Below are 19755 nucleotides of genomic sequence, written 5' to 3' on the forward strand. Positions count from 1 at the left end.
GAAGGAGTTCACACTCCATCATGGACAAAGATGATGGATGGACAGGGTGCAAAGATGAATTTCTTGGGTCATCACTGTGTTGAACTGAAGACCCTGATCTTTTTGTTCTTCGTGAAGCACTTCCTTCATTTTGTGATAGCTCATGTTGATATTCAGATGCAATAAAGTTTCCATTCATTGTGGGACTGACAGTGTTTGGGGATTGCAATGAAACCTTGCAATCATAAAATTTAAATTGGTACTTAACTACAAAGGTCGGCGACATCAGACCTGCACTGATGCAGATCCACCTAATCCAGTAGCTTCTTCACTTGCTTTACTCCTGATTGTCCCTGGACAGATTCCTCAAGTGACTGAAGGCAACCAGAGATGGAAAGGGCCAACAGCAGCTCCTTGGAGAGCTTTATTCTGATGGGTGTATCTGACCATCCCCAGCTGGAGATAATCTTTTTTGTAGTCATCCTCTTCTCCTACTTGCTGACCCTTGTTGGGAACTCAACCATGATCCTGCTTTCCAGCCTGGATGCCCGGCTCCACACACCCATGTACTTCTTCCTCAGCAACTTCTCCTCCCTGGATCTTGCTTTTACTACTAGCTCAGTCCCCCAAGTGCTGATCATCTTGTGGGGATCAGACAAGACCATCAGCTATGGTGGCTGTGTGACCCAACTCAATGTTTTCCTCTGGCTAGGGGCTACTGAGTGCATCCTGCTGTTGGTGATGGCATTTGACTACTATGTCATGGTGTGCTGGCCCCTGCACTACACCACCATCATGAACCCCTGGCTCTGCTGGCTGCTGGCTGCCATTGCCTGTTTGGGTGGCTTGGGCAACTCTGTGGTCCAGTCAACCTTCACTCTGCAGCTCCCTTTGTGAGGGCACCAGAGGGTGGACAGCTTCCTGTGTGAGGTGCCCGCCATGATCAAACTAGCCTGTGGAGACACAAGTCTCAATGGTGTCTGCACCTTCTTCACCACTGTCCCATTAAGCATCATCCTGATCTCCTACTGCTACATAGCTCAGGCAGTGCTGAAGATCCACTCGGCCAAGGGACAGAGAAAGACCTTTAACACGTGCCTCTCTTATCTGGTGGTGGTACTCCTCTTTTATGGCTCTTTTATGGTGGTACTCCTCTTTTATGGCTCTTTTATGGCTCAGCTATCTATGGGTATCTGCTTCCAGCTAAGACCAGCAACCAGGCCAAATTCATTTCCCTCTTCTACTCTGTGGTCACACCCATGGTGAACCCTCTCATTTACACTCTGAGGAACAAGGAGGTGAAGGGGGCGCTGAGGAGGCTGCTGGGGAAGTCAGCTGAAGGAAGGGAAAACTATCATTTACCACCTCTTCATCTCTACAAGCTTTTTCTCATTCTCTCTGGCCAGGTGAACATGAGGAGTACTGACCGCAGTACAAGCATGTTCTTGACAGCACTAAGCTGTTGGTACATGGTTAATGTTATTTCTTTCTTTTTTTTTTTTTTGAGGTTAAAGGGATTTTTTTTTAACATCTTTATTGGGGTATAATTGCTTTACAATGGTGTGTTAGTTTCTGCTTTATAACAAAGGAAATCAGTTATACATGTACATATGTTTCCATATCTCTTCCCTCTTGCGTCTCCCTCCCTCCCACCCTCCCTATCCCACCCCTCCAAGTGGTCACAAAGCACCGAGCTGATCTCCCTGTGCTATGCGGCTGCTTCCCACTAGCTATCTACCTTACGTTTGGTAGTGTATATATGTCCATGCCTCTCTCTTGCTTTGTCACAGCTCACCCTTCCCCCTCCCCATATCCTCAAGTCCGTTCTCTATTTATTTGCGGTACGCGGACCTCTCACCGCTGTGGCCTCTCCCGTTGCGGAGCACAGGCTCCGGACGCGCAGGCTCAGTGGCCATGGTCCACTGGTCCACTGGCCCAGCTGCTCCGCAGCACATGGGACCCTCCCGGACCGGGGCACGAACCCGTGCCCCCTGCATCGGCAGGCGGACTCTCAACCACTGCGCCACCAGGGAAGCCCGTTAATGTTATTTCTAATGTTCTACACTTCTTTACCAAATATCCTACTGTGGACCACAGATAACAGGGCAGATGTGTCATCAATGACTCAGAGGTTGTTGACTTAGTACAGACTTAGTTCACTGTCACTGCTGTCCACATTTTATTATGTGTAATAAATATTACATATGTATTATTGTATTTCTAGAGAATTCTGTACTTTTCTAAAGAAAGCACCTCCACTTGGCAGTATCTTATATAATTCCATAAAATCAAGCCAGGTTTTATTAGCCCCAGTTGAAAACCCAAGAATTCATCTTTGCACCCTATCCATCCATCATCTTTGTCCATCTCTCTTTGTCTTTTCTTAATGTTTCAGTCTATCTACCCACACTTCCCAGTCATATGCCCCTCTGTCATCTTGTTTAACCTCTATTTTATGTCTACATTCCATTTTCCCTTTTGCCTTATCCAATGTTGAATGAGAAATGGTAGGAAGGAGATTGGTTCAAGATGATGGAGTAGAAGGACGTGCTCTTACTCCCTCTTGCGAGAGCACTGGAATCACAACTAATTGCTGAACAATCATCAACAGGAAGACACTGGAACTCACCAAAAAAGATATCCCACATCCAAAGAGAAGCCACAATGAGACAGAAGGAGGGGCACAATCACAATAAAATCAAATCCCATAACTGCTGGGTGGTTGACTCACAAACTGGAGAACACTTATACCACAGAAGTCCACCCACTGGAGTGAAGGTTCTGAGCCCCACGTCAGGCTTCTAACCTGGGGGTCCGGCAACAGGAGAAGGAATTCCCAGAGGATCAGACTTTGAAAGCGAGATTTGACTGTAGGATTTTGACAGGACTGGGAGAAACAGAGACTCCACTCTTGGAGGGCACACACAAAGTAGTGTGCATATCGGGTCCCAGGGGAAGGAGCAGTGACCCCCATAGGAGACTGAACTAGACCTATTTGCTAGTGTTGGAGGGTCTCCTGCAGAGGCAGAGGGTGGCTGTGTCTCACCATGTGGACAAGGACACTGGCAGCAGAAGTTCTGGGAAGTACTCCTTGGTGTGAGCCCTCCCAGAGTCCGACATTAGCCCCACCAAAGAGCCCAGGTAGGCTCCAGGGTTGGGTCACCTCAGGCCAAACAACCAACAGCGAGGGAACCCAGCCCCACCCATCAGCAGACAAGCGGATTAAAGTTTTACTGAGCTCTGCCACCAGAGCAACAGCCAGTTCTACCCACCACCAGTCGCTCCCATCAGGAAAGTTGCACAAGACTCTTAGATAACCTAATCCACCAGAGGGCAGACAGCAGAAGCAAGAAGAACTACAATCCTACAGCCTGTGGAACAAAAACCACATTCAGAAAGATAGACAAGATGAAAAGGCAGAGGGTTATGTACCAGATGAAGGAACAAGATAAAACCCCAGAAAAACAACTAAATGAAGTGGAGATAGGCAACCTTCCAGAAAAAGAATTCAGAATAATGATAGTGAAGATGATCCAGGACCTCCAAAAAGAATGGAGGCAAAGATCAAGAAGATGTAAGAAATGTTTAAAAAAGACCTAGAAGAATTAAAGAACAAACAAACAGAGATGAACAATACAATAACTGAAATGAAAACTACACTAGAAGGAATCAATAGCAGAATAACTGAGGTAGAAGAACAGATAAGTGACCTGGAAGATAGAAAGGAGGAATTCACCTCTGCGGAACAGAATAAAGAAAAAAGAAACAAAGACAGCCTAAGAGACCTCTGGGACAACATTAAACGCAACAACACTCGCATTATAGGGGTCTCAGAATGAGGAGAGAGAGAGAAAGAACCTGAGAAAATATTTGAAGAGATTATAGTCGAAAACTTCCCTAACATGGGAAAGGAAATAGCCACCCAAGTCCAGGAAGCGCAAAGAGTCCCATAAAGGATAAACCCAAGGAAACACACTGAGACAGAGTAATCAAATTGGCAAAAATTAAAGACACAGAAAAATTATTGAAAGCAGCAAGGGAAAAAAGACAAATAACATACAAGAAAACTCCCATAAGGTTAAGAGCTGATTTCTCAGCAGAAACTCTACAAGCCAGAAAGGAGTGGCATGACATATTTAAAGTGATGAAAGGGAAGAACCTACAACCAAGATTACTCTACCCAGCAAGGATCTCATTCAGATTCGATGGAGAAATCAAAAGCTTTACAGACAACCAAAAGCTAAGAGAATTCAGCACCACCAAACCAGCTCTACAACAAATGCTAAAGGAACTTCTCTAAGTGGGAAACACAAGAGAAGAAGAGGGCCTACAAAAACAAACCCAAAACAATTAAGAAAGTGGTAATAGGAACATACATATTGATAATTACCTTAAACGTGAATGGATTAAATGCTCCAACCAAAAGACACAGGCTTGCTGAACGCATACAAAATCAAGAGCCATATATATGCTGTCTACAAGAGACCCACTTCAGACCTAGGGACACATACAGACTGAAAGTGAGGGGATGGAAAAAGATATTCCATGCAAATGGAAATCAAAAGAAAGCTGGAGTAGCAATACTCATATCAGATAAAATAGACTTTAAAATACAGAATGTTACAAGAGACAAGGAAGGACACTACATAATGATCAAGACATCAATCCAAGAAGAAGATAAAACAATTATAAATATATATGCACCCAACATAGGAGCACCTCAATACATAAGGCAACTGCTAACAGCTATAAAAGAAGAAATCGACAGTAACACAATAATAGTGGGGGACTTTAACACCTCACTTACACCAATGGACAGATCATCCAGCCAGAAAATTAATAAGGAAACCCAAGCTTTAAATGACACAATAGACCAGATAGATTTAATTGATATTTATAGGACATTCCATCCAAAAACAGCAGATTACACTTTCTTTTCAAATGCGCACAGAACATTCTCCAAGATAGATCACATCTTGGGTCACAAATCAAGCCTCAGTAAATTTAAGAAAATTGAAATCATATTAAGTATCTTTTCTGATCATAATGCTATGAGATTAGAAATCAATTACATGGAAAAAAGTAAACAACACAAACACATGGAGGCTAAACAATATTTTACGAAATAACCAAGAGATCACTGAAGAAATCAAAGAGGAAATGAAAAAATACCTAGAGACAAATGACAATGAAAACATGACGATTCAAAACCTATGGGATGCAGCAAAAGCAATTCTAAGAGGGAAGTTTATAGCAATACAATCCTACCTCAACAAACAACAAACATCTCAAATAAACAATCTAACCTATACCTAAAGGAACTAGAGAAAGAAGAACAAAATAACCCCAAAGTTAGTAGAAGGAAAGAAATCATAAAATCAGAGCAGAAATAAATGAAATAGAAACAAAACAATAGCAAAGATCAATAAAACTAAAAGCTGGTTCTTTGAGAAGATAAACAAACTTGATAAACCATTAGCCAGACTCATCAAGAAAAAAAGGGAGAAGACTCAAATCATTAAAATTAGAAATGAAAAAGGACAAGTTACAACAGACACCGCAGAAATACAAAGCATCCTAAGAGACTACTACAAGGAACTCTAGGCCAATAAAGTGGACAGCCTGGAAGAAATGGACAAATTCTTAGAAAGGTATAACCTTCCAAGACTGAACCAGGAAGAAATAGAAAATATGAACAGACCAATCACAAGTAATTTAATTGAAACTGTGATTAAAAATCTTCCAACACACAAAAGTGCAGGCCCAGATGGCTTCACAGGTGAATTCTATCAAACATTTAGAGAAGAGCTAACACCCATCCTTCTCAAACTCTTCTAAAAAATTGCAGAGGAAGGAACACTCCCAAACTCATTCTATGAGACCACCATCACCCTGATACCGAAACCAGACACAGATACTACAAAAAGAGAAAATTACAGACCAATATCACTCATGAATATAGATGCAAAAATCCTCAATAAAATACTAGCAAACAGAATCCAACAACGCATTAAAAGGATCATACACCATGATCAAGTGGGATTTATCCCAGAGATGCAAAGATTCTTCAATATACACAATCAATGTGATACACCATATTAACAAATTGAAGAAGAAAAACCATATGATCATCTCAATAGATGCAGAAAAAGCTTTTGACAAAATTCAACACCCATTTATTATAAAAACTCACCAGAAAGTGGGCATAGAGGGAACCTACCTCAACATAAAAAGGGCATATATGACAAACCCACAGCAAACATCATTCTCAATGGTTAAAAATGAAAGCATTTCCTCTAGCATTTCCTCTGAGATCAGGAACAAGACAAGGATGTCCACTCTCACCACTATTATTCAGTATAGTTTTGGAAGTCCTAGCCACAGCAATTAGAGAAGAAAAAGAAATAAAAGGAATACAAATTGGAAAAGAAGAAGTAAAACTGTCATTGTTTGTAGATGACATGATACTATACATAGAAAATCCTAAAAACGCCACCAGAAAACTACTAGAGCTAATCAATGAATATGGTAAAGGTGCAGGATACAAAATTAATGCACAGAAATCTCTTGCATTCCTATACACTAATGATGAAAAATCTGAAAGAGAAATTAAGGAAACACTCCCATTTACCACTGCAACAAAAAGAATAAAATACCTAGGAGTAAACCTACCTAGGGACACGAAAGACCTGTATGCAGAAAACTATAAGACACTGATGAAAGAAATTAAAGATGATACCAACAGATGGAGAGATATACCATGATCTTGGATTGGAAGAATCAATATTGTGAAAATGACTATACTAACCAAAGCAATCTACAGATTCAATGCAATCCCTATCAAATTACCAATGGTATTTTTTACAGAACAAGAAAAAAAATCTTAAAATTTGTTTGGAGACACAAAAGACCCTGAATAGCCAATGCAGTCTTGAGGGAAAAAATTGGAGTTGGAAGAATCATGCTCCCAGACTTCAGACTATACTACAAAGCTACAGTAATCAAGACAATATGGTACTGGCACAAAAACAGAAATATAGATCAATGGAACAGGATAGAAAGCCCAGAGATAAACCCACGCACATATGGTCAACTAATCTATGACAAAGGAGGCAAGGATATACAATGGAGAAAAGACAGTCTCTTCAATAAGTGGTGCTGGGAGAACTGGACAGCTACATGTAAAAGAATGAAATTAGAACACTCCCTAACACCGTACACAAAAATAAACTCAAAATGGATTAGAGACCTAAATGTAAGACTGGAGACTATAAAACTCTTAGAGGAAAACATAGGAAGAACACTCTTTGACGTAAATCACGGCAAGATCTTTTTTGATCCACCTCCTAGAGTGATGGAAATAAAAACAAAAATAAACAAATGGGAGCTAATGAAACTTAAAAGTTTTTGCACACACACACACACAAAAAGTTTTTGCACAGCAAAGGAAACTACAAACAAGATGAAAAGACAACCCTCAGAATGGGAGAAAATATTTGCAAATGAATCAACACACAAAGGATTAATCTCCAAAATATGTAAACAGCTCATGCAGCTCAACATTAAAAAGCAAACAACTCAGTCCAAAAATGGGCAGAAGACCTAAATAGACATTTCTCCAAAGAAGACATTTCTCCAAAGAAGACATACAATGGCCAAGAAGCACATGAAAGCTGCTCAACATCACTAATTATTAGAGAAATGCAAATCAAAACTACTATGAAGTATCACCTCACACCAGTTAGAATGGGCATCATCAGAAAATCTGCAAACAACAAATGCTGGAGAGGGTGTGGAGAAAAGGGAACCTTCTTGCACTGTTGGTGGGAATGTAAATCGATACAGCCACTATGGAGAACAGCGTGGAGGTTCCTTAAAAAACTAAAAATAGAGTTACCATATGACCCAGCAATCCCACCACTGGGTATATACCCAGAGAAAAACCATAATTCAAAAAGACACATGCACCCAATATTCACTGCAGCACTATTTACAATAGCCAGGACATGGAAGCAACCTAAATGCCCATCGACAGATGAATGGATAAAGAAGATGTGGTACATATATACAATGGAATATTAGCCATAAAAGAATGAAATCAGGTCATTTGTAGAGATGTAGATAGATCCTGAAACTGTCATACAGAGTGAAGTAAGTCAGAAAGAGAAAACAAATATATTAACGCACATATGTGGAACCTAGAGAAATGGTTCAGATGAACTGGTTTGCAGGGCAGAAATTGAGACACAGATGCAGAGAACAAACATATGGACACCAAGGGGGGAGAGTGGCGTTGGGCGGGGTGTCGTGGCAGTGTGATGAATTGGGAGATTGGGATTGACATGTATACACTAATATGTACAAAATGGATAACTAATAAGAACCTGCTGTATAAAAAGCAAATAAAATTAAATTAAAAAAGGAAATGGTAAGAAGACCATTTTTCTTTTCTTTTTGGCCGTGCCCTCCGGCTTGTGGGATCTTAGTTTCTCGACCACGGATCGAACCAGTGCCCCCTGCAGTGGAAGCCTGGAGTCCTAACCACTGAATTGCTGGGGAATTCCCAAGACCATTTTTCTTTTAATTAAATAGTTTTATTTAAATTATTTTCTCACTGGGACTTCCCTGGCTGTCCAGTGGTTGAGACTCCACGCTTCCACTGCAGGGGGTGCAGGTTTGATCCCTTGTCGGGGAACTAAGATCCCGCATGCCACATAGCCAAAAAATTAATTAATTAATTAATTAAATAATTTCCTCACCAAAGTCCCAGCCATCAGATTTGCTACCAGTATTTGGATATGCTAGTATGGTCAGTGGATTATGGAATGCTCTGAGATTCCTTAAGCAAGTTTAAGAGCCCAGGAAAGATCATCCATTTGTAAAGCATTTCCTCTGCCTCATGATCTAGTCTTTCACCCCTAAAGTTTCTAAAATTCAGCAATCAGTCCAGCACGCCATGACTTACCAAAGAACTCAGGTATTGGAATTAGAATGCCAGTACGTGATTCTTCACATCACTAGAATTGCCAGGGGAATCCACACCTGCCACTGCAGTTCATATGTTCTTTCCCCAGGGAGAGAAGCTGGGTTGATATGAGAAAGTTACCTGGTAACTGCATTACCAGAGAAAAGATGATCAATGATTTTAGGGCTACTTTCTAAAGAGTCTTGTGTCCTTCACAGCACCTAAACACATGCCTTATACATAGTAGATGCTCAATACTTAGTGAGTTGAATTAATTAACAAGCCCCATGAATCTCCCTTTTTCACACTAGGAACTAAAAATGTCACATGAACCATTTTCATATTTGCCACTTTGGGGTCATCCTGTCACTTGGACAATGCTGAACAAACAATGACGTTTCCCCTCTTTCCACATTTGCATAATGCCTCCCCAAAAACATCTAGTTATATTGTCCCAGCCTGAATTTGTTTTTCTAGTTGTAGATCAGAACCATGACCTATTGTCTCTGTTCCTTACCCAGTAATACTGAAGTATGTCTCCAGGACTAGCCACCTAGCAGCATAATCTTGGTGAGCTCATCAAAGTCCAGAGTCCAGCTCATCAAAGTCCAAAGTCTCAAAAGTTTTATTGATCAGCACACTCAGATTAGATGAAGTTCTCAGGAGGTAGAATCACAATGACTAAACTCCTAAGTTGATATACACACCAGAATGCCAGTTGATTAATTTATGAGAATTGTATTTTCCAAGGAGATATCCCCTAGCTAATTCGTTTAAATTGCAAAATTACTTGGGGGAAAATAGGAAGAAAATAGACAGGCGTTCTTCAGACACTTCAGAGCTTTGCAGAGTCTCCCTACGGAAAGTACAGGACGTTTTGAATCTAACTTGCATTTAGGGGCATAGTAAGACACAGAGAATTACAGGGAGGAGAAAAAGCTTGGGACATGAATGCATCATGGGGATCACATACGACATCATCAAAGTGTACACATATTCATCTTCCATTCTCAGTGGTGTGCTTGAAACAAAGTCAAAAATTGGGAAAAAAAGCCATTAAATGTGAGGAAAGCTCCTTGTTATTAAGGACTTTGACGTTCCATTTCTAGGGTTTCAGAAGAAAAAATATGTTTTGTGTCTTATTCAGTTGGATATTCAAAAAAATGCAAAACAAAAGATGTACCAAGAACTATAGAAGGTTCACCAACCTTAGTAAAATATAAATGTAGAGAATTTGAATATGCTAGTGTGGTCATTAGATTTAAGTGAATTTAAGAGCCCGTCTCTTAGAGCCTTTCACAGAGTCTGTCCAAGTCCCACCTTGCCCTGTATCCTAGCAAAGTGAGTGCAATGACTAAATTTTGAACCTGTCAATGAAGGGAGTCAGTCCTTTTTCCGTCTTCACAGACTTCAGTTTCAATTACATGGCTGTGGTTAGGAGATGTTGGAATAAAGGAGATGGTGGGAAATAAGAATTGGAAAGTGCCTTTGGCTTGGTGAGCTTATGCTCTAGTATGTGAATGCTAAATTACAGGCTAATTTGGACACTCCATTAACGATTGGGTGGAGAAATCCAGTTTATTTGACTATATAGATGGGTTGAGCACATCAACTTTACTGAGTACTTATCCTGGGCTATGTAACAATCTAAACCCTTTATAGGATCAACTCCTTTAATCCTCACAACAACCTACACCATCCCCATTTTAAGATGAGGACATTGGAGCACAAGAGGAAATGTGCTCCCAGTACACAGTGGTAGGTCTGGGAATCAAACCCAAGTACTCTTGACTCTAAAGCTTGTGCCTTTTCCAAATTTTTTTCTTTGTGTAATAATCACAAACTTACAGAAATGTTGGAAGCATGATATAAAGGACTTTCTCTCCCTGGATCATTTGAGACTAAGTTGACAGCATGATACTCTGTCTTCCCCAAATATTTTACTGTGTATCTCTAACAAACAAGGACGTTCTCCTACAGGACCACCATGTAGCCATCGAAATTACTAAATGAACATCAATACATTATATTATTTAATCCTGAGACCCCATTCAGCTTTTGCCAGTTGTCCCAACAATGCATTTCATAGCAAAAGGATTCTGTTCAAAATTACACGTTGCATGTAGTTGTCATGTCTCCTTAGTCTCTGTCAGTCTGAAATTGTTCCTCTGTCTTTTCTTGACTTTCGTGACCCTGACACTTTAAAAGATCATCCAGTTATTTAGTAGAACATAGCTCAATTTCAGTTTTTTCCTCATAGTTAGATTCAGGTCATCTTTGTCAGGAATTCCACACATGTGATGTTGCATTCTTCTTATCGTATGCTGTCAGGTGGTGCTATGGACTGAATTTGTACCCCACCTGAAAATTCATATATTGAAACCCTAAACCCCAATGTAATTAATTGTATTTGAACATAGAGCCTTTAGGAGGTAATTAGGGTTAAGTGGTATCATAAGGGTGTGCCCCTCATCTGATGGGATTGGTGACCTTACAAAGAGAAGAAGGAGAGGGAGATCTTTCTCTCTCCACACACAGTCAAAGGAAAGGCCAACTGTAGACAAAGCAGCCTTCTGCAAGCCAGGAACGAGCCCTCACCAGAAACTGAATCCTGCCAGAACCTTAATCTTGGGTTTCCAGGCTCCATAATTGTGAGAAAATTAATTCCTATTGTTTAAGTCACTCAATCTGTGGTATTTAGTTATGGCAGCCTAAGCAGACTAAGACAGGTGGTGTAAATTTCAATGTCTTCAGACTAAGACAGGTGTTGTAAATTTCAATGTCTCCCATTACTAGTGATGCTACTTGGATCACTAAATGAAGGTGGTGTCTGCTAGGCTTTTCCATTATTTCCTATTTTGTAATTAATAAGCATTTTACAGGGAAATACTTTGAAACTACTTAAATATCCTGATACTAATGAAACTCAATTTAATCTTTTATTTATTTACATCTTACAGAATCAATGTTTCCTATTCTATTCTATGGTTTATAACTTTTTAATATCATTATATTTTTGTCCCTTGTTTCATCACTGGGAGTCCATTCAAACTGGCTTTTGTGTTTTTTTGACTTGTCCCCATATTCCTTGAGCATTTCCTTGCTTTCCGCCACATCAAGATGTCCCAGGCTTATGTTTTATTAACCCTCTCTAGCACTCTGTTTCATCATCTGAAATGTGGATATAGTAAATGGCAGGAACAATGTAAGGATCAAAGTAGATAGTGCATGTGCGAGTGCTTAGAGAAAACTGCTCAGTGTTGTACTTAATCAAAGATGGTATACTTACCCTAAGGAGGTTTATCAGTCTATATCACATCCCAGCTCCCTCCATTTATATCCTGATGGAGTACTACTCTCACTGTGCAACCAGATTGTTTATAAATGATGGATAGATGAAGTGGGCCCAGAATAAAGGCAGAGAGAAGCCTCCACTTTTCTTTCCCACACACTCTTATCCCAACCCACGAGCTCCCTCTTCAGAATATATTCAGAATATCCCAATCCAGAATCACACACACACACACACACACACACACACACACACACACGAAAATTAGGAAAGTATTTGAATGTCCATCAAAAGGGAAATGATTGAAGATTGAACACATAATGGTAAATGCCAAACACAGGAGTTTAAAAAAAAAAAAAGATGAGGTTGATATATTGAAACAGAAAAACTTGTAAGATATACTAAGTAGACAAAATTACAGATTAAGATCCAGCAAGACATACACACTAATGACAGTTATTTCCTCTGGAGAGGGAGTGTAACTTGGGAGTTAAGGAATGAGAGGCTTCATTTTTAAATGAGAATGTTTTGCGATACTTGTGGAATATGAAAAAATTAAAACAGAGGGAAGAAAAGCATTGGGTTAGAAGCGAGTTCTAGTCCTACTTCTGTGATTAGACAGTCACTTACACTGTCGCAGTTTTCTCGTCTGGAGGACGGTAATAGTACTGGCTTCATAGGATTGGTGTGAGGATAAGTTACTGTGTACGTGTATAAAACTGTGCCAAACATATAGTAAGCGTTACGTATTTTTGATACTGTCATTGTCTCATCTGTAAGTAGGGTATGAGTCCGGGTAGGCCTGGTACAAATACCCTTCCAAGTAAGAGAAGTGGAACATCCTGTCGAGCAGAACAGCAGCAGTAACCAAGAGGAGGGATTAACAAACGTCCAGATCCAGGGCCCCAGGTTTTCGAACAGCGTTATTGGTCCAGGTTATGACGCAAACGGGGAACCCGTCTCCTCATTGGGGAAGACTGCTGTCGATTAGCGGGGGGGCGGAACCAGCTGGGGAGGGTTGTGCGTATCCGGCGACGCTGTTTTCCGGCTTAGCCCTTGCGCATTCGTCAGGCTTTCTGGAAGTCCCGGCCTGCCCCGCGGCAGCTTCAGGCCGCGCGATCTGGGAAATGCGACCAGGTGGGTGAGTCGCGCGTTTGAGGCTTTTCGCGGCGGGGCGGGCTGGAGCTCCGCGGCTCCGCCCTCTCCCCTGAGGCTCTCATGATGTCCTGGGTCTTGTGACGGGAAGGCTCTCAGTGGCCGTGACCCGGTGCTTTTTGGAGAGGCCTGGGAACATGGTAGGCTGGTGTACGGGACCTGTTGCCCTTTGGAGGCTCCTGTCCGCTCTCTTTCCCCGTGAAGTGTGCTTTGAAAGGCGCAGAGCCTTTTACCCTTGTGCTTTACGTGAATAAAACACTGGTTCACCGAGGCCCTATCGCGTCCTTGTGCGCCCTTGTGTTGGGCAGTGAGGACACGAACACAGCTCAGACATGCTCCTTGCACTCAGAGAGCTCCCCAACTGTGGAGTAGATAAACTTGCAGAAACAAGTTCTGGTGTTAGGTGGAGTAAGAGAAGGCTCCCTGAGAAAGAGTTACAGACAGGGCCGAGGAGTTCAGAGCGTCAAGGAAGCGTCAAAAAGGTGGTGATGGTGCTGTTACCAATCCTCTTCCAGTGGGTTTTTTGTCTTCTTTGATGGACTCCACTCATGAGAACATAAAATTTACCGTATTTCTAATTTCTAGGCTTAGGTGCCCTTCCTCCCTAGCTTGGGAGGAATGGAGATTGGCAGCCCCTGGTGTTCAGTTTCTCTGGAAAGAATGAAATCAGGTCTTGGGAAAAGGTTAGAGGGCAAAGACACTATGGAAAGCAGAGAGCCTGTTCCACGATGTGGGACCAGTTCACCTGTGCTGGATTGTAGACCATGTGTAGGAGAGTGCGCAGTGAGACTGGAGCAGTAGGTTAGATCTAGAATCCAGGGAGAGCCTTTGCAAGTTAGGAGATCTTGACTTATTTCAGTGGTATTAGGAAGTCTTGAAGGCTTTTGAGCAGAGCAGTTTACACAATTGAATTAGATTTGTAGAAAGTCAAGAGATCCAGATCTGCTTTGTAGGAAGATCAGGTAGATAGATGGAAGACTCTTGTACCAGCCTGGCCTAATGATGTGTCCCTGACCAGGGGTTCTCAACCAGGGAAGATTTTGACCCCCCAAAGATATTTGGCAAAATCTGGAGTAGTCTTGTCATAACTGACAGGTGCTCCTGACATCTAGTGGGTGGAGACAAGGGGTGCAGCTAAACATCCTACAATGCATAGGACACCCCCCCAACCCCCCACCCCGACCCACACAGACAACAAAGACCTGTCTGGCCCCAAATGTCAATACTGTAGTGCTGAAGTTCAAGGGAATTCCCTGGAGGTCCAGCAGTTAGGACTCCACACTTCCACTGCAGGGGGCAGGGGTTCGATCCCTGGTCGGTGAACTAAGATCCTGCGTGCTGCGCAGCATAGCCAAAAAACAAAAACCTGAGCTTTAAAACAACAACAAAAAATAGTGCTGAAGTTCAGAAATGCAACCTTAGAGCGATAGAAGTGGAAACGAAGGGGAGACAGATCTCAGAGACGTCTCAGCCAGAGACCAGTCTTCGCCTCCTTTCATATTCTTTACAATGCTTAAGTACTTTAAGCAGTCAATCAGGTCTAAAGACCCAGACTTCCTTGTCTTTTTTCACCCTTTCATTCCTTTGCAAAATATTTATTTTGCATGAGACACTATTCAAGGTGCTGTGATTCAGCAATGAACAAAACAAATTACCTGCTCTCCAAGAACCTTACATTCTTGTAGGGATGACAGACATGAAACCAATAAATATATATCAAGTAGTGAGATATGCTATAAAGAAGTTCCTGTAAGATAGAGCTTCTGTTATTATCACCACAGACCATTTACTCTGCATCTTGTAAGTGCCAAGCACTGGCCAGATGCTTTACAAATAGCATTTCTAATCTTTTTCTGTATGCTGCAGGATTGGTATAGTTATGCTCAGATGAGAAAAAGCAGCTTAGAGAAGTTGAGTATTTTGCCCCACATCGGTTAATGAGGAGTTGAGCTGGCACTGGAAACTGGATCCACCTGACAAAGTCTGTGAGATTTCCATTAGGACACTGTCTGACTTGAATGGGAGCGCAGTGGTTGAGAGTCCGCCTGCCGATGCAGGGGACGCGGATTTGTGCCCAGTCCGGGAAGATCCCACGTGCCGCGGAGCGCTGGTCCCATGAGCCATGGCCACTGAGCCTGCGCGTCTGGAGCCTGTGCTCCGCAGCTGGAGAGGCCACAACAGTGAGAGGCCCGCGTACCGCAAAAAACAAAACAAAACAAAAAAAACTATACCTTCTCACCCAAACTTAGCAAAGTGAAATAGAAATGAAGTTCTTATTGGAGAGGCCTAGCTGGAAGTGATTCTCCATATTGTAGGAACTACATTTGAGAACACATGAGCCTCAGTTGAATTTGTCTTCATTACTCACATTCTCTCAGGTGGCTGATGGCAGGTTCTGACATCTCAGAGAGGTTGGCAACTTGGAGGTCTCCCACCAGCTCTTCAGACTCTCACGATATTGGCAACTGCTGGGCCTCACTCACAAGCTTTCAGCTAGCTCTGGGAGCTGTGCTTATGATGGCTGCAGCCCAAACTACATCAACGAGAAGATCCTGGAGCTGAAGCAATTCCCGACACGTCTTCCTTTCTGCATAGGAAGATCCAAGCCTGGATGAGGGTGCATCATCCAGGAAGCGTTGAGAAGGCAGTGACCTTGGTGCAGCATTTAGAGTGAGAACCCAGGAGACGAAGGCAATGGTGAGAAGGGGAGTAAGGAAAGAGAAATGGGATCAGGTTGGAGAGGGCCTGGGTTAGGGGACAAGCAGTTGGAACAAGGTGGAAAAACTTGATTTAGCTGTTGCTTCTCAAGCACTTGTTTGTTTTCATTATTGGTGTCCATGCCAGCTTTTAAGAGAACAGATTTTCTTTCCCCTTTGAAGGAAGGAGGGTGGGTGGAGAGAGAGTTTGGACCCTCATCAATCACCGAGCTTTCAGTAGGTCTCAGCTGCCAAGAATAAAGGAAGGGAAGTATTTGTCCCTGTAGAACTCAGGCTTTCTCCTCTGCAGGTTATAACTCTCTGTAAACGAGAGTCTTCTGGTTCTTGACATGCCTGTTGAAGACAGAGGGATTGTAACGCTCAGCTAGCTGTGGGAACTTTGGTTACGTCCTCAGGGTCTGGGTCACACCTCTCACAAAACAGATAAACAGAACCGGATTTCTGGTCAGGAGAGGGCCAGACTGGGACCTACTGAGGACTGATAGTAGTGCTGCAAGATATAACAGCGCTGTGGGGCCCTGGGCAGGGGCTTCCCCAGACCTCCCAGCACTGCCCTGAGCACACAGGACTTGGAAGCACTCTCTGCTGTTCTGCTCAGCCACACACATCATATTCCTCAATCAAGTTTCTAACTCTGGCTTTGCAGGAATCTCCGTTCCTATACTTTTCCTCCCTGGGCCCATATGATGATCTTTGGCGGGGGAGGTAGGGTGTCCATTGATGGGGTTTATTTCCAGGTGATGGTGTTTGTGCTCCAAGAAGAGCCAGCAACCGGGGTTATGGCGGGGAGGGGGGCAGTTACCAGGCTTCTATTGGAGACCATGAAGCCCATCCTCAGGGGCTTTCCCAAGAGAAGAGGCAGAGCTATGCTCAGACCACTCAGACCCTGGGGCCTTAAAGAACAACCCACCTATTTGAAGAACAGAGTCTGAGGCTGGAAAGGGGAGAGGCAGGAAGAATCCAGGAATGAGAGGTTGTCCGTGCCTGTGCCATCCATCGGAGACGTAACCTTATCGTTCGGTCATGACCACAGTTGGGAGCAGGAAGCTAGTGATTTGGGACGCAGTTGTGGTTCTGAGGCAGCTCAGTTCCATATAGAGGCTTTGTCGTTCCCTCTGGTTCTCCCTTCAGAAAACTTCATTCCGTGATAGCTCTTAGAAGGGTCATGTATGAATCAGGTCTAGGGGCTTACATGGTGACCTGCTGCCATACAAGGCAGAGGGCCGGATCTTAGTTTAGACCTATAAGACTCTGCCACTATCAGGTGCGGCACTGGGGTCCTGACTCTCTGCCCAGCCACACGTACCATGCCTCGATGGAAGGGGTACCTTTTGACCATCCTGTATAACAAGTGAGATCTCTGATGGGTCTCCTTTTCTGTCTTTTTAATGGGTCTCTTTTTGCTTTTTCTCACTTTTGGCTGTAAAAATTTCTTGGGAACCATGTCTAATCTATACTGTGTAATAACTAGCTCTTAATCTTGTGCCAGGCACAACACCATGCCTGGGAGGTAGTTGCTGGTAATGGGTGTGACATGAAACCTCAACTGTACCTTCCTCCTCCCCAGGAGGCTGGGCCTACGGCCCCTGCCACAACAAGGCTGCCCTCGTGGCATGAACATGTAGTATAAGGTCTGTGTTTGGAGGTTTCACAGAAATTGTTAGCCAGAAAGAGTGTTGAGAGAGACAGTGAAAAATTAAAGGTTTTGAAATTGATCTGACCCAGGTTCAAAATCCAGCTCTTTCACTTTAATCACTATGCAAGTCACTTTAAACCTATGATAGCAGGTGTGCATTGGGGCTGCCAGGAAACCCAGACTTTACTTGCAAATCTCAGTAAATCCCCAATTTATCAAAAACTCCAGAAGTGCCACTAGAATGGCCAAGTGTACAGGAAATGCCCGAGCAGCTTCAGGACCACAGCTTTCTCCAGATGCCAGAACAGAGTGGCACAAGTTCAAAATCCTTCAGGCTAACTTCCATATCACAGGGAGTAGCCAGGTTAATTGCTAGTGTCCTGTGACCTGCACTCAGTCCTTCTCTTTGTCTCTATCCAGAAGCCGAGCCGAGGACGAGCAGCAGGACTGCGAGGAGGCTGGAGCTGATGATGGTGAAAGCGAGGATTCGCCTGTGATGGTGTCAGCGATGACATGGGCACAGTCTCACCCAGGACCCCAGGAGTCCTGGCTGTTCCCAAACTGACCGGTAAGGCAGTCCCTCACAGGAGAGGCAGACAAGAGGTGGCAAGAGGAAAGGAAGTTGGGTAGGAGGCCTGAGGGGCCCAGCTCTGGCTTTGGCTGTGACCACCCATCAGCCACCTTAGGCTGAGAAACCACAGCACATGTGTGAAAAGGGAATGGTGTGCAGGCTTCGCGCTACTTCTCTGGGTTGTGAGAATATTTATTTGATCCTGTCTGTGGCAAGTGGTTAGCAGTCCTTGGAAAAAAGGCATGCTGTCAGTTGGAAAATTGTATCAATGAGTTAAAATGTTTCAGTGAGGAAGGGATGTACAGACACTATATGGAGAGCCCCAGTATTAAACGTACAGGGGAAAACTGGCTTTTCAATGGATATCTGAAGGGCTGAAGCAAACCAGAAGTATAAGTTACACGTCAGAGGAAATGGATAGACTTGAGGGTGTTGCCTTTTGTACAACCTACTTCAAATTTATTCTCAAGTGGTTGGTGCAGTGATCATGCTGATTTGTCAGTGGGACGTAGACACTAAGGTAACAGAGGTGGTAACTGTAGGAAGCAGCGACCACACAGGGAGTAGGGGGAAAGGTTGGGTTTATCAGAACTCAGAAGCAGGTTGGGTTTATCAGAACTCAGAACTTAGAGGAGTGGCCCTGCGGAGCTGGAACTCAGATCTTGGGGCTTGGGGGCTGGGTGTGCTGCCTGACTTGTGCTGTATTTCTGAGGGGTCCAGTAAGGCTGGTTCTGGAAGGAAGATACAGTGTGTTTTGTTCACTGCTTTGTATTTGGCTTCTGTGTAATACCTGGTACTTTATAGGCAATCAAATGTTTCCTGAATGAATGAATAACTGGATGTATTCTCCAGTTCTTACTGTCTGCTCCAGACCCTCCCGAGAGGCTGACAGGCAAGGGCTGCGCGCTTTAGTACTGTGTTCTTTCTCCTGCCCAGCAGACTACAGGATAAAGCAGTTTGGACGGTGGAGGCAATCTAAGAATGCAAGGAGTTCAACAGTTGCATCCCAGTTTCCCTGGTTACCGCAGACCCAGGAGTGGGAGGAACCTGCCTGTGAGGCCTGGGTACCTGTGCTTCCTTAGCGATTCCATTGACTTTCACTGGCTTTCCTCACTTATCAAAGCCAGCTTCTTTGAGCTGGTGTACAAAGCCCTTCAGTAGTTGATCCACCCCGGGCTGTCCCCCTCTTCCCCACCATGATCTCCAATGAAGTCAGGCTGTCCCCCAATGGGTCACATTCAAGCCCATCTCTTTGCCTTTGCCTGAGCTTTCCTAAGGTATCATTTTTTCCCACTCTCTGTAGAGCAGAGGTAAGTATGTGACTCTGGGAACTGACCTGCATAGCTTGTCCACTGGGCCATGTTCAAGGACCGTGTATGCAGAGAACTGTGGAATGGGCCAAGCGAGACTCAAGCTGAGGAAACACTGAAGTATATTTTT

The 19755-nt window shown here is 43.3% G+C and overlaps 1 protein-coding gene across 1 annotated transcript; it reads left to right on the forward strand.

The window, feature by feature from the left end:
• The first annotated feature begins 369 nt into the window (after positions 1 to 369).
• Positions 370 to 18309, forward strand: LOC132506252 (olfactory receptor 2C1). The gene is given in 3 exon segments (XM_060124794.1): positions 370 to 1117; positions 1159 to 1309; positions 18165 to 18309. Coding segments are annotated over 3 exon segments (1044 nt in total).
• Positions 18310 to 19755: the final 1446 nt, after the last annotated feature.

This window comes from Lagenorhynchus albirostris, chromosome 15 (genome assembly GCF_949774975.1).
Source record: "Lagenorhynchus albirostris chromosome 15, mLagAlb1.1, whole genome shotgun sequence".
In the NCBI taxonomy this organism is placed as follows: Eukaryota; Metazoa; Chordata; class Mammalia; order Artiodactyla; family Delphinidae; genus Lagenorhynchus; species Lagenorhynchus albirostris.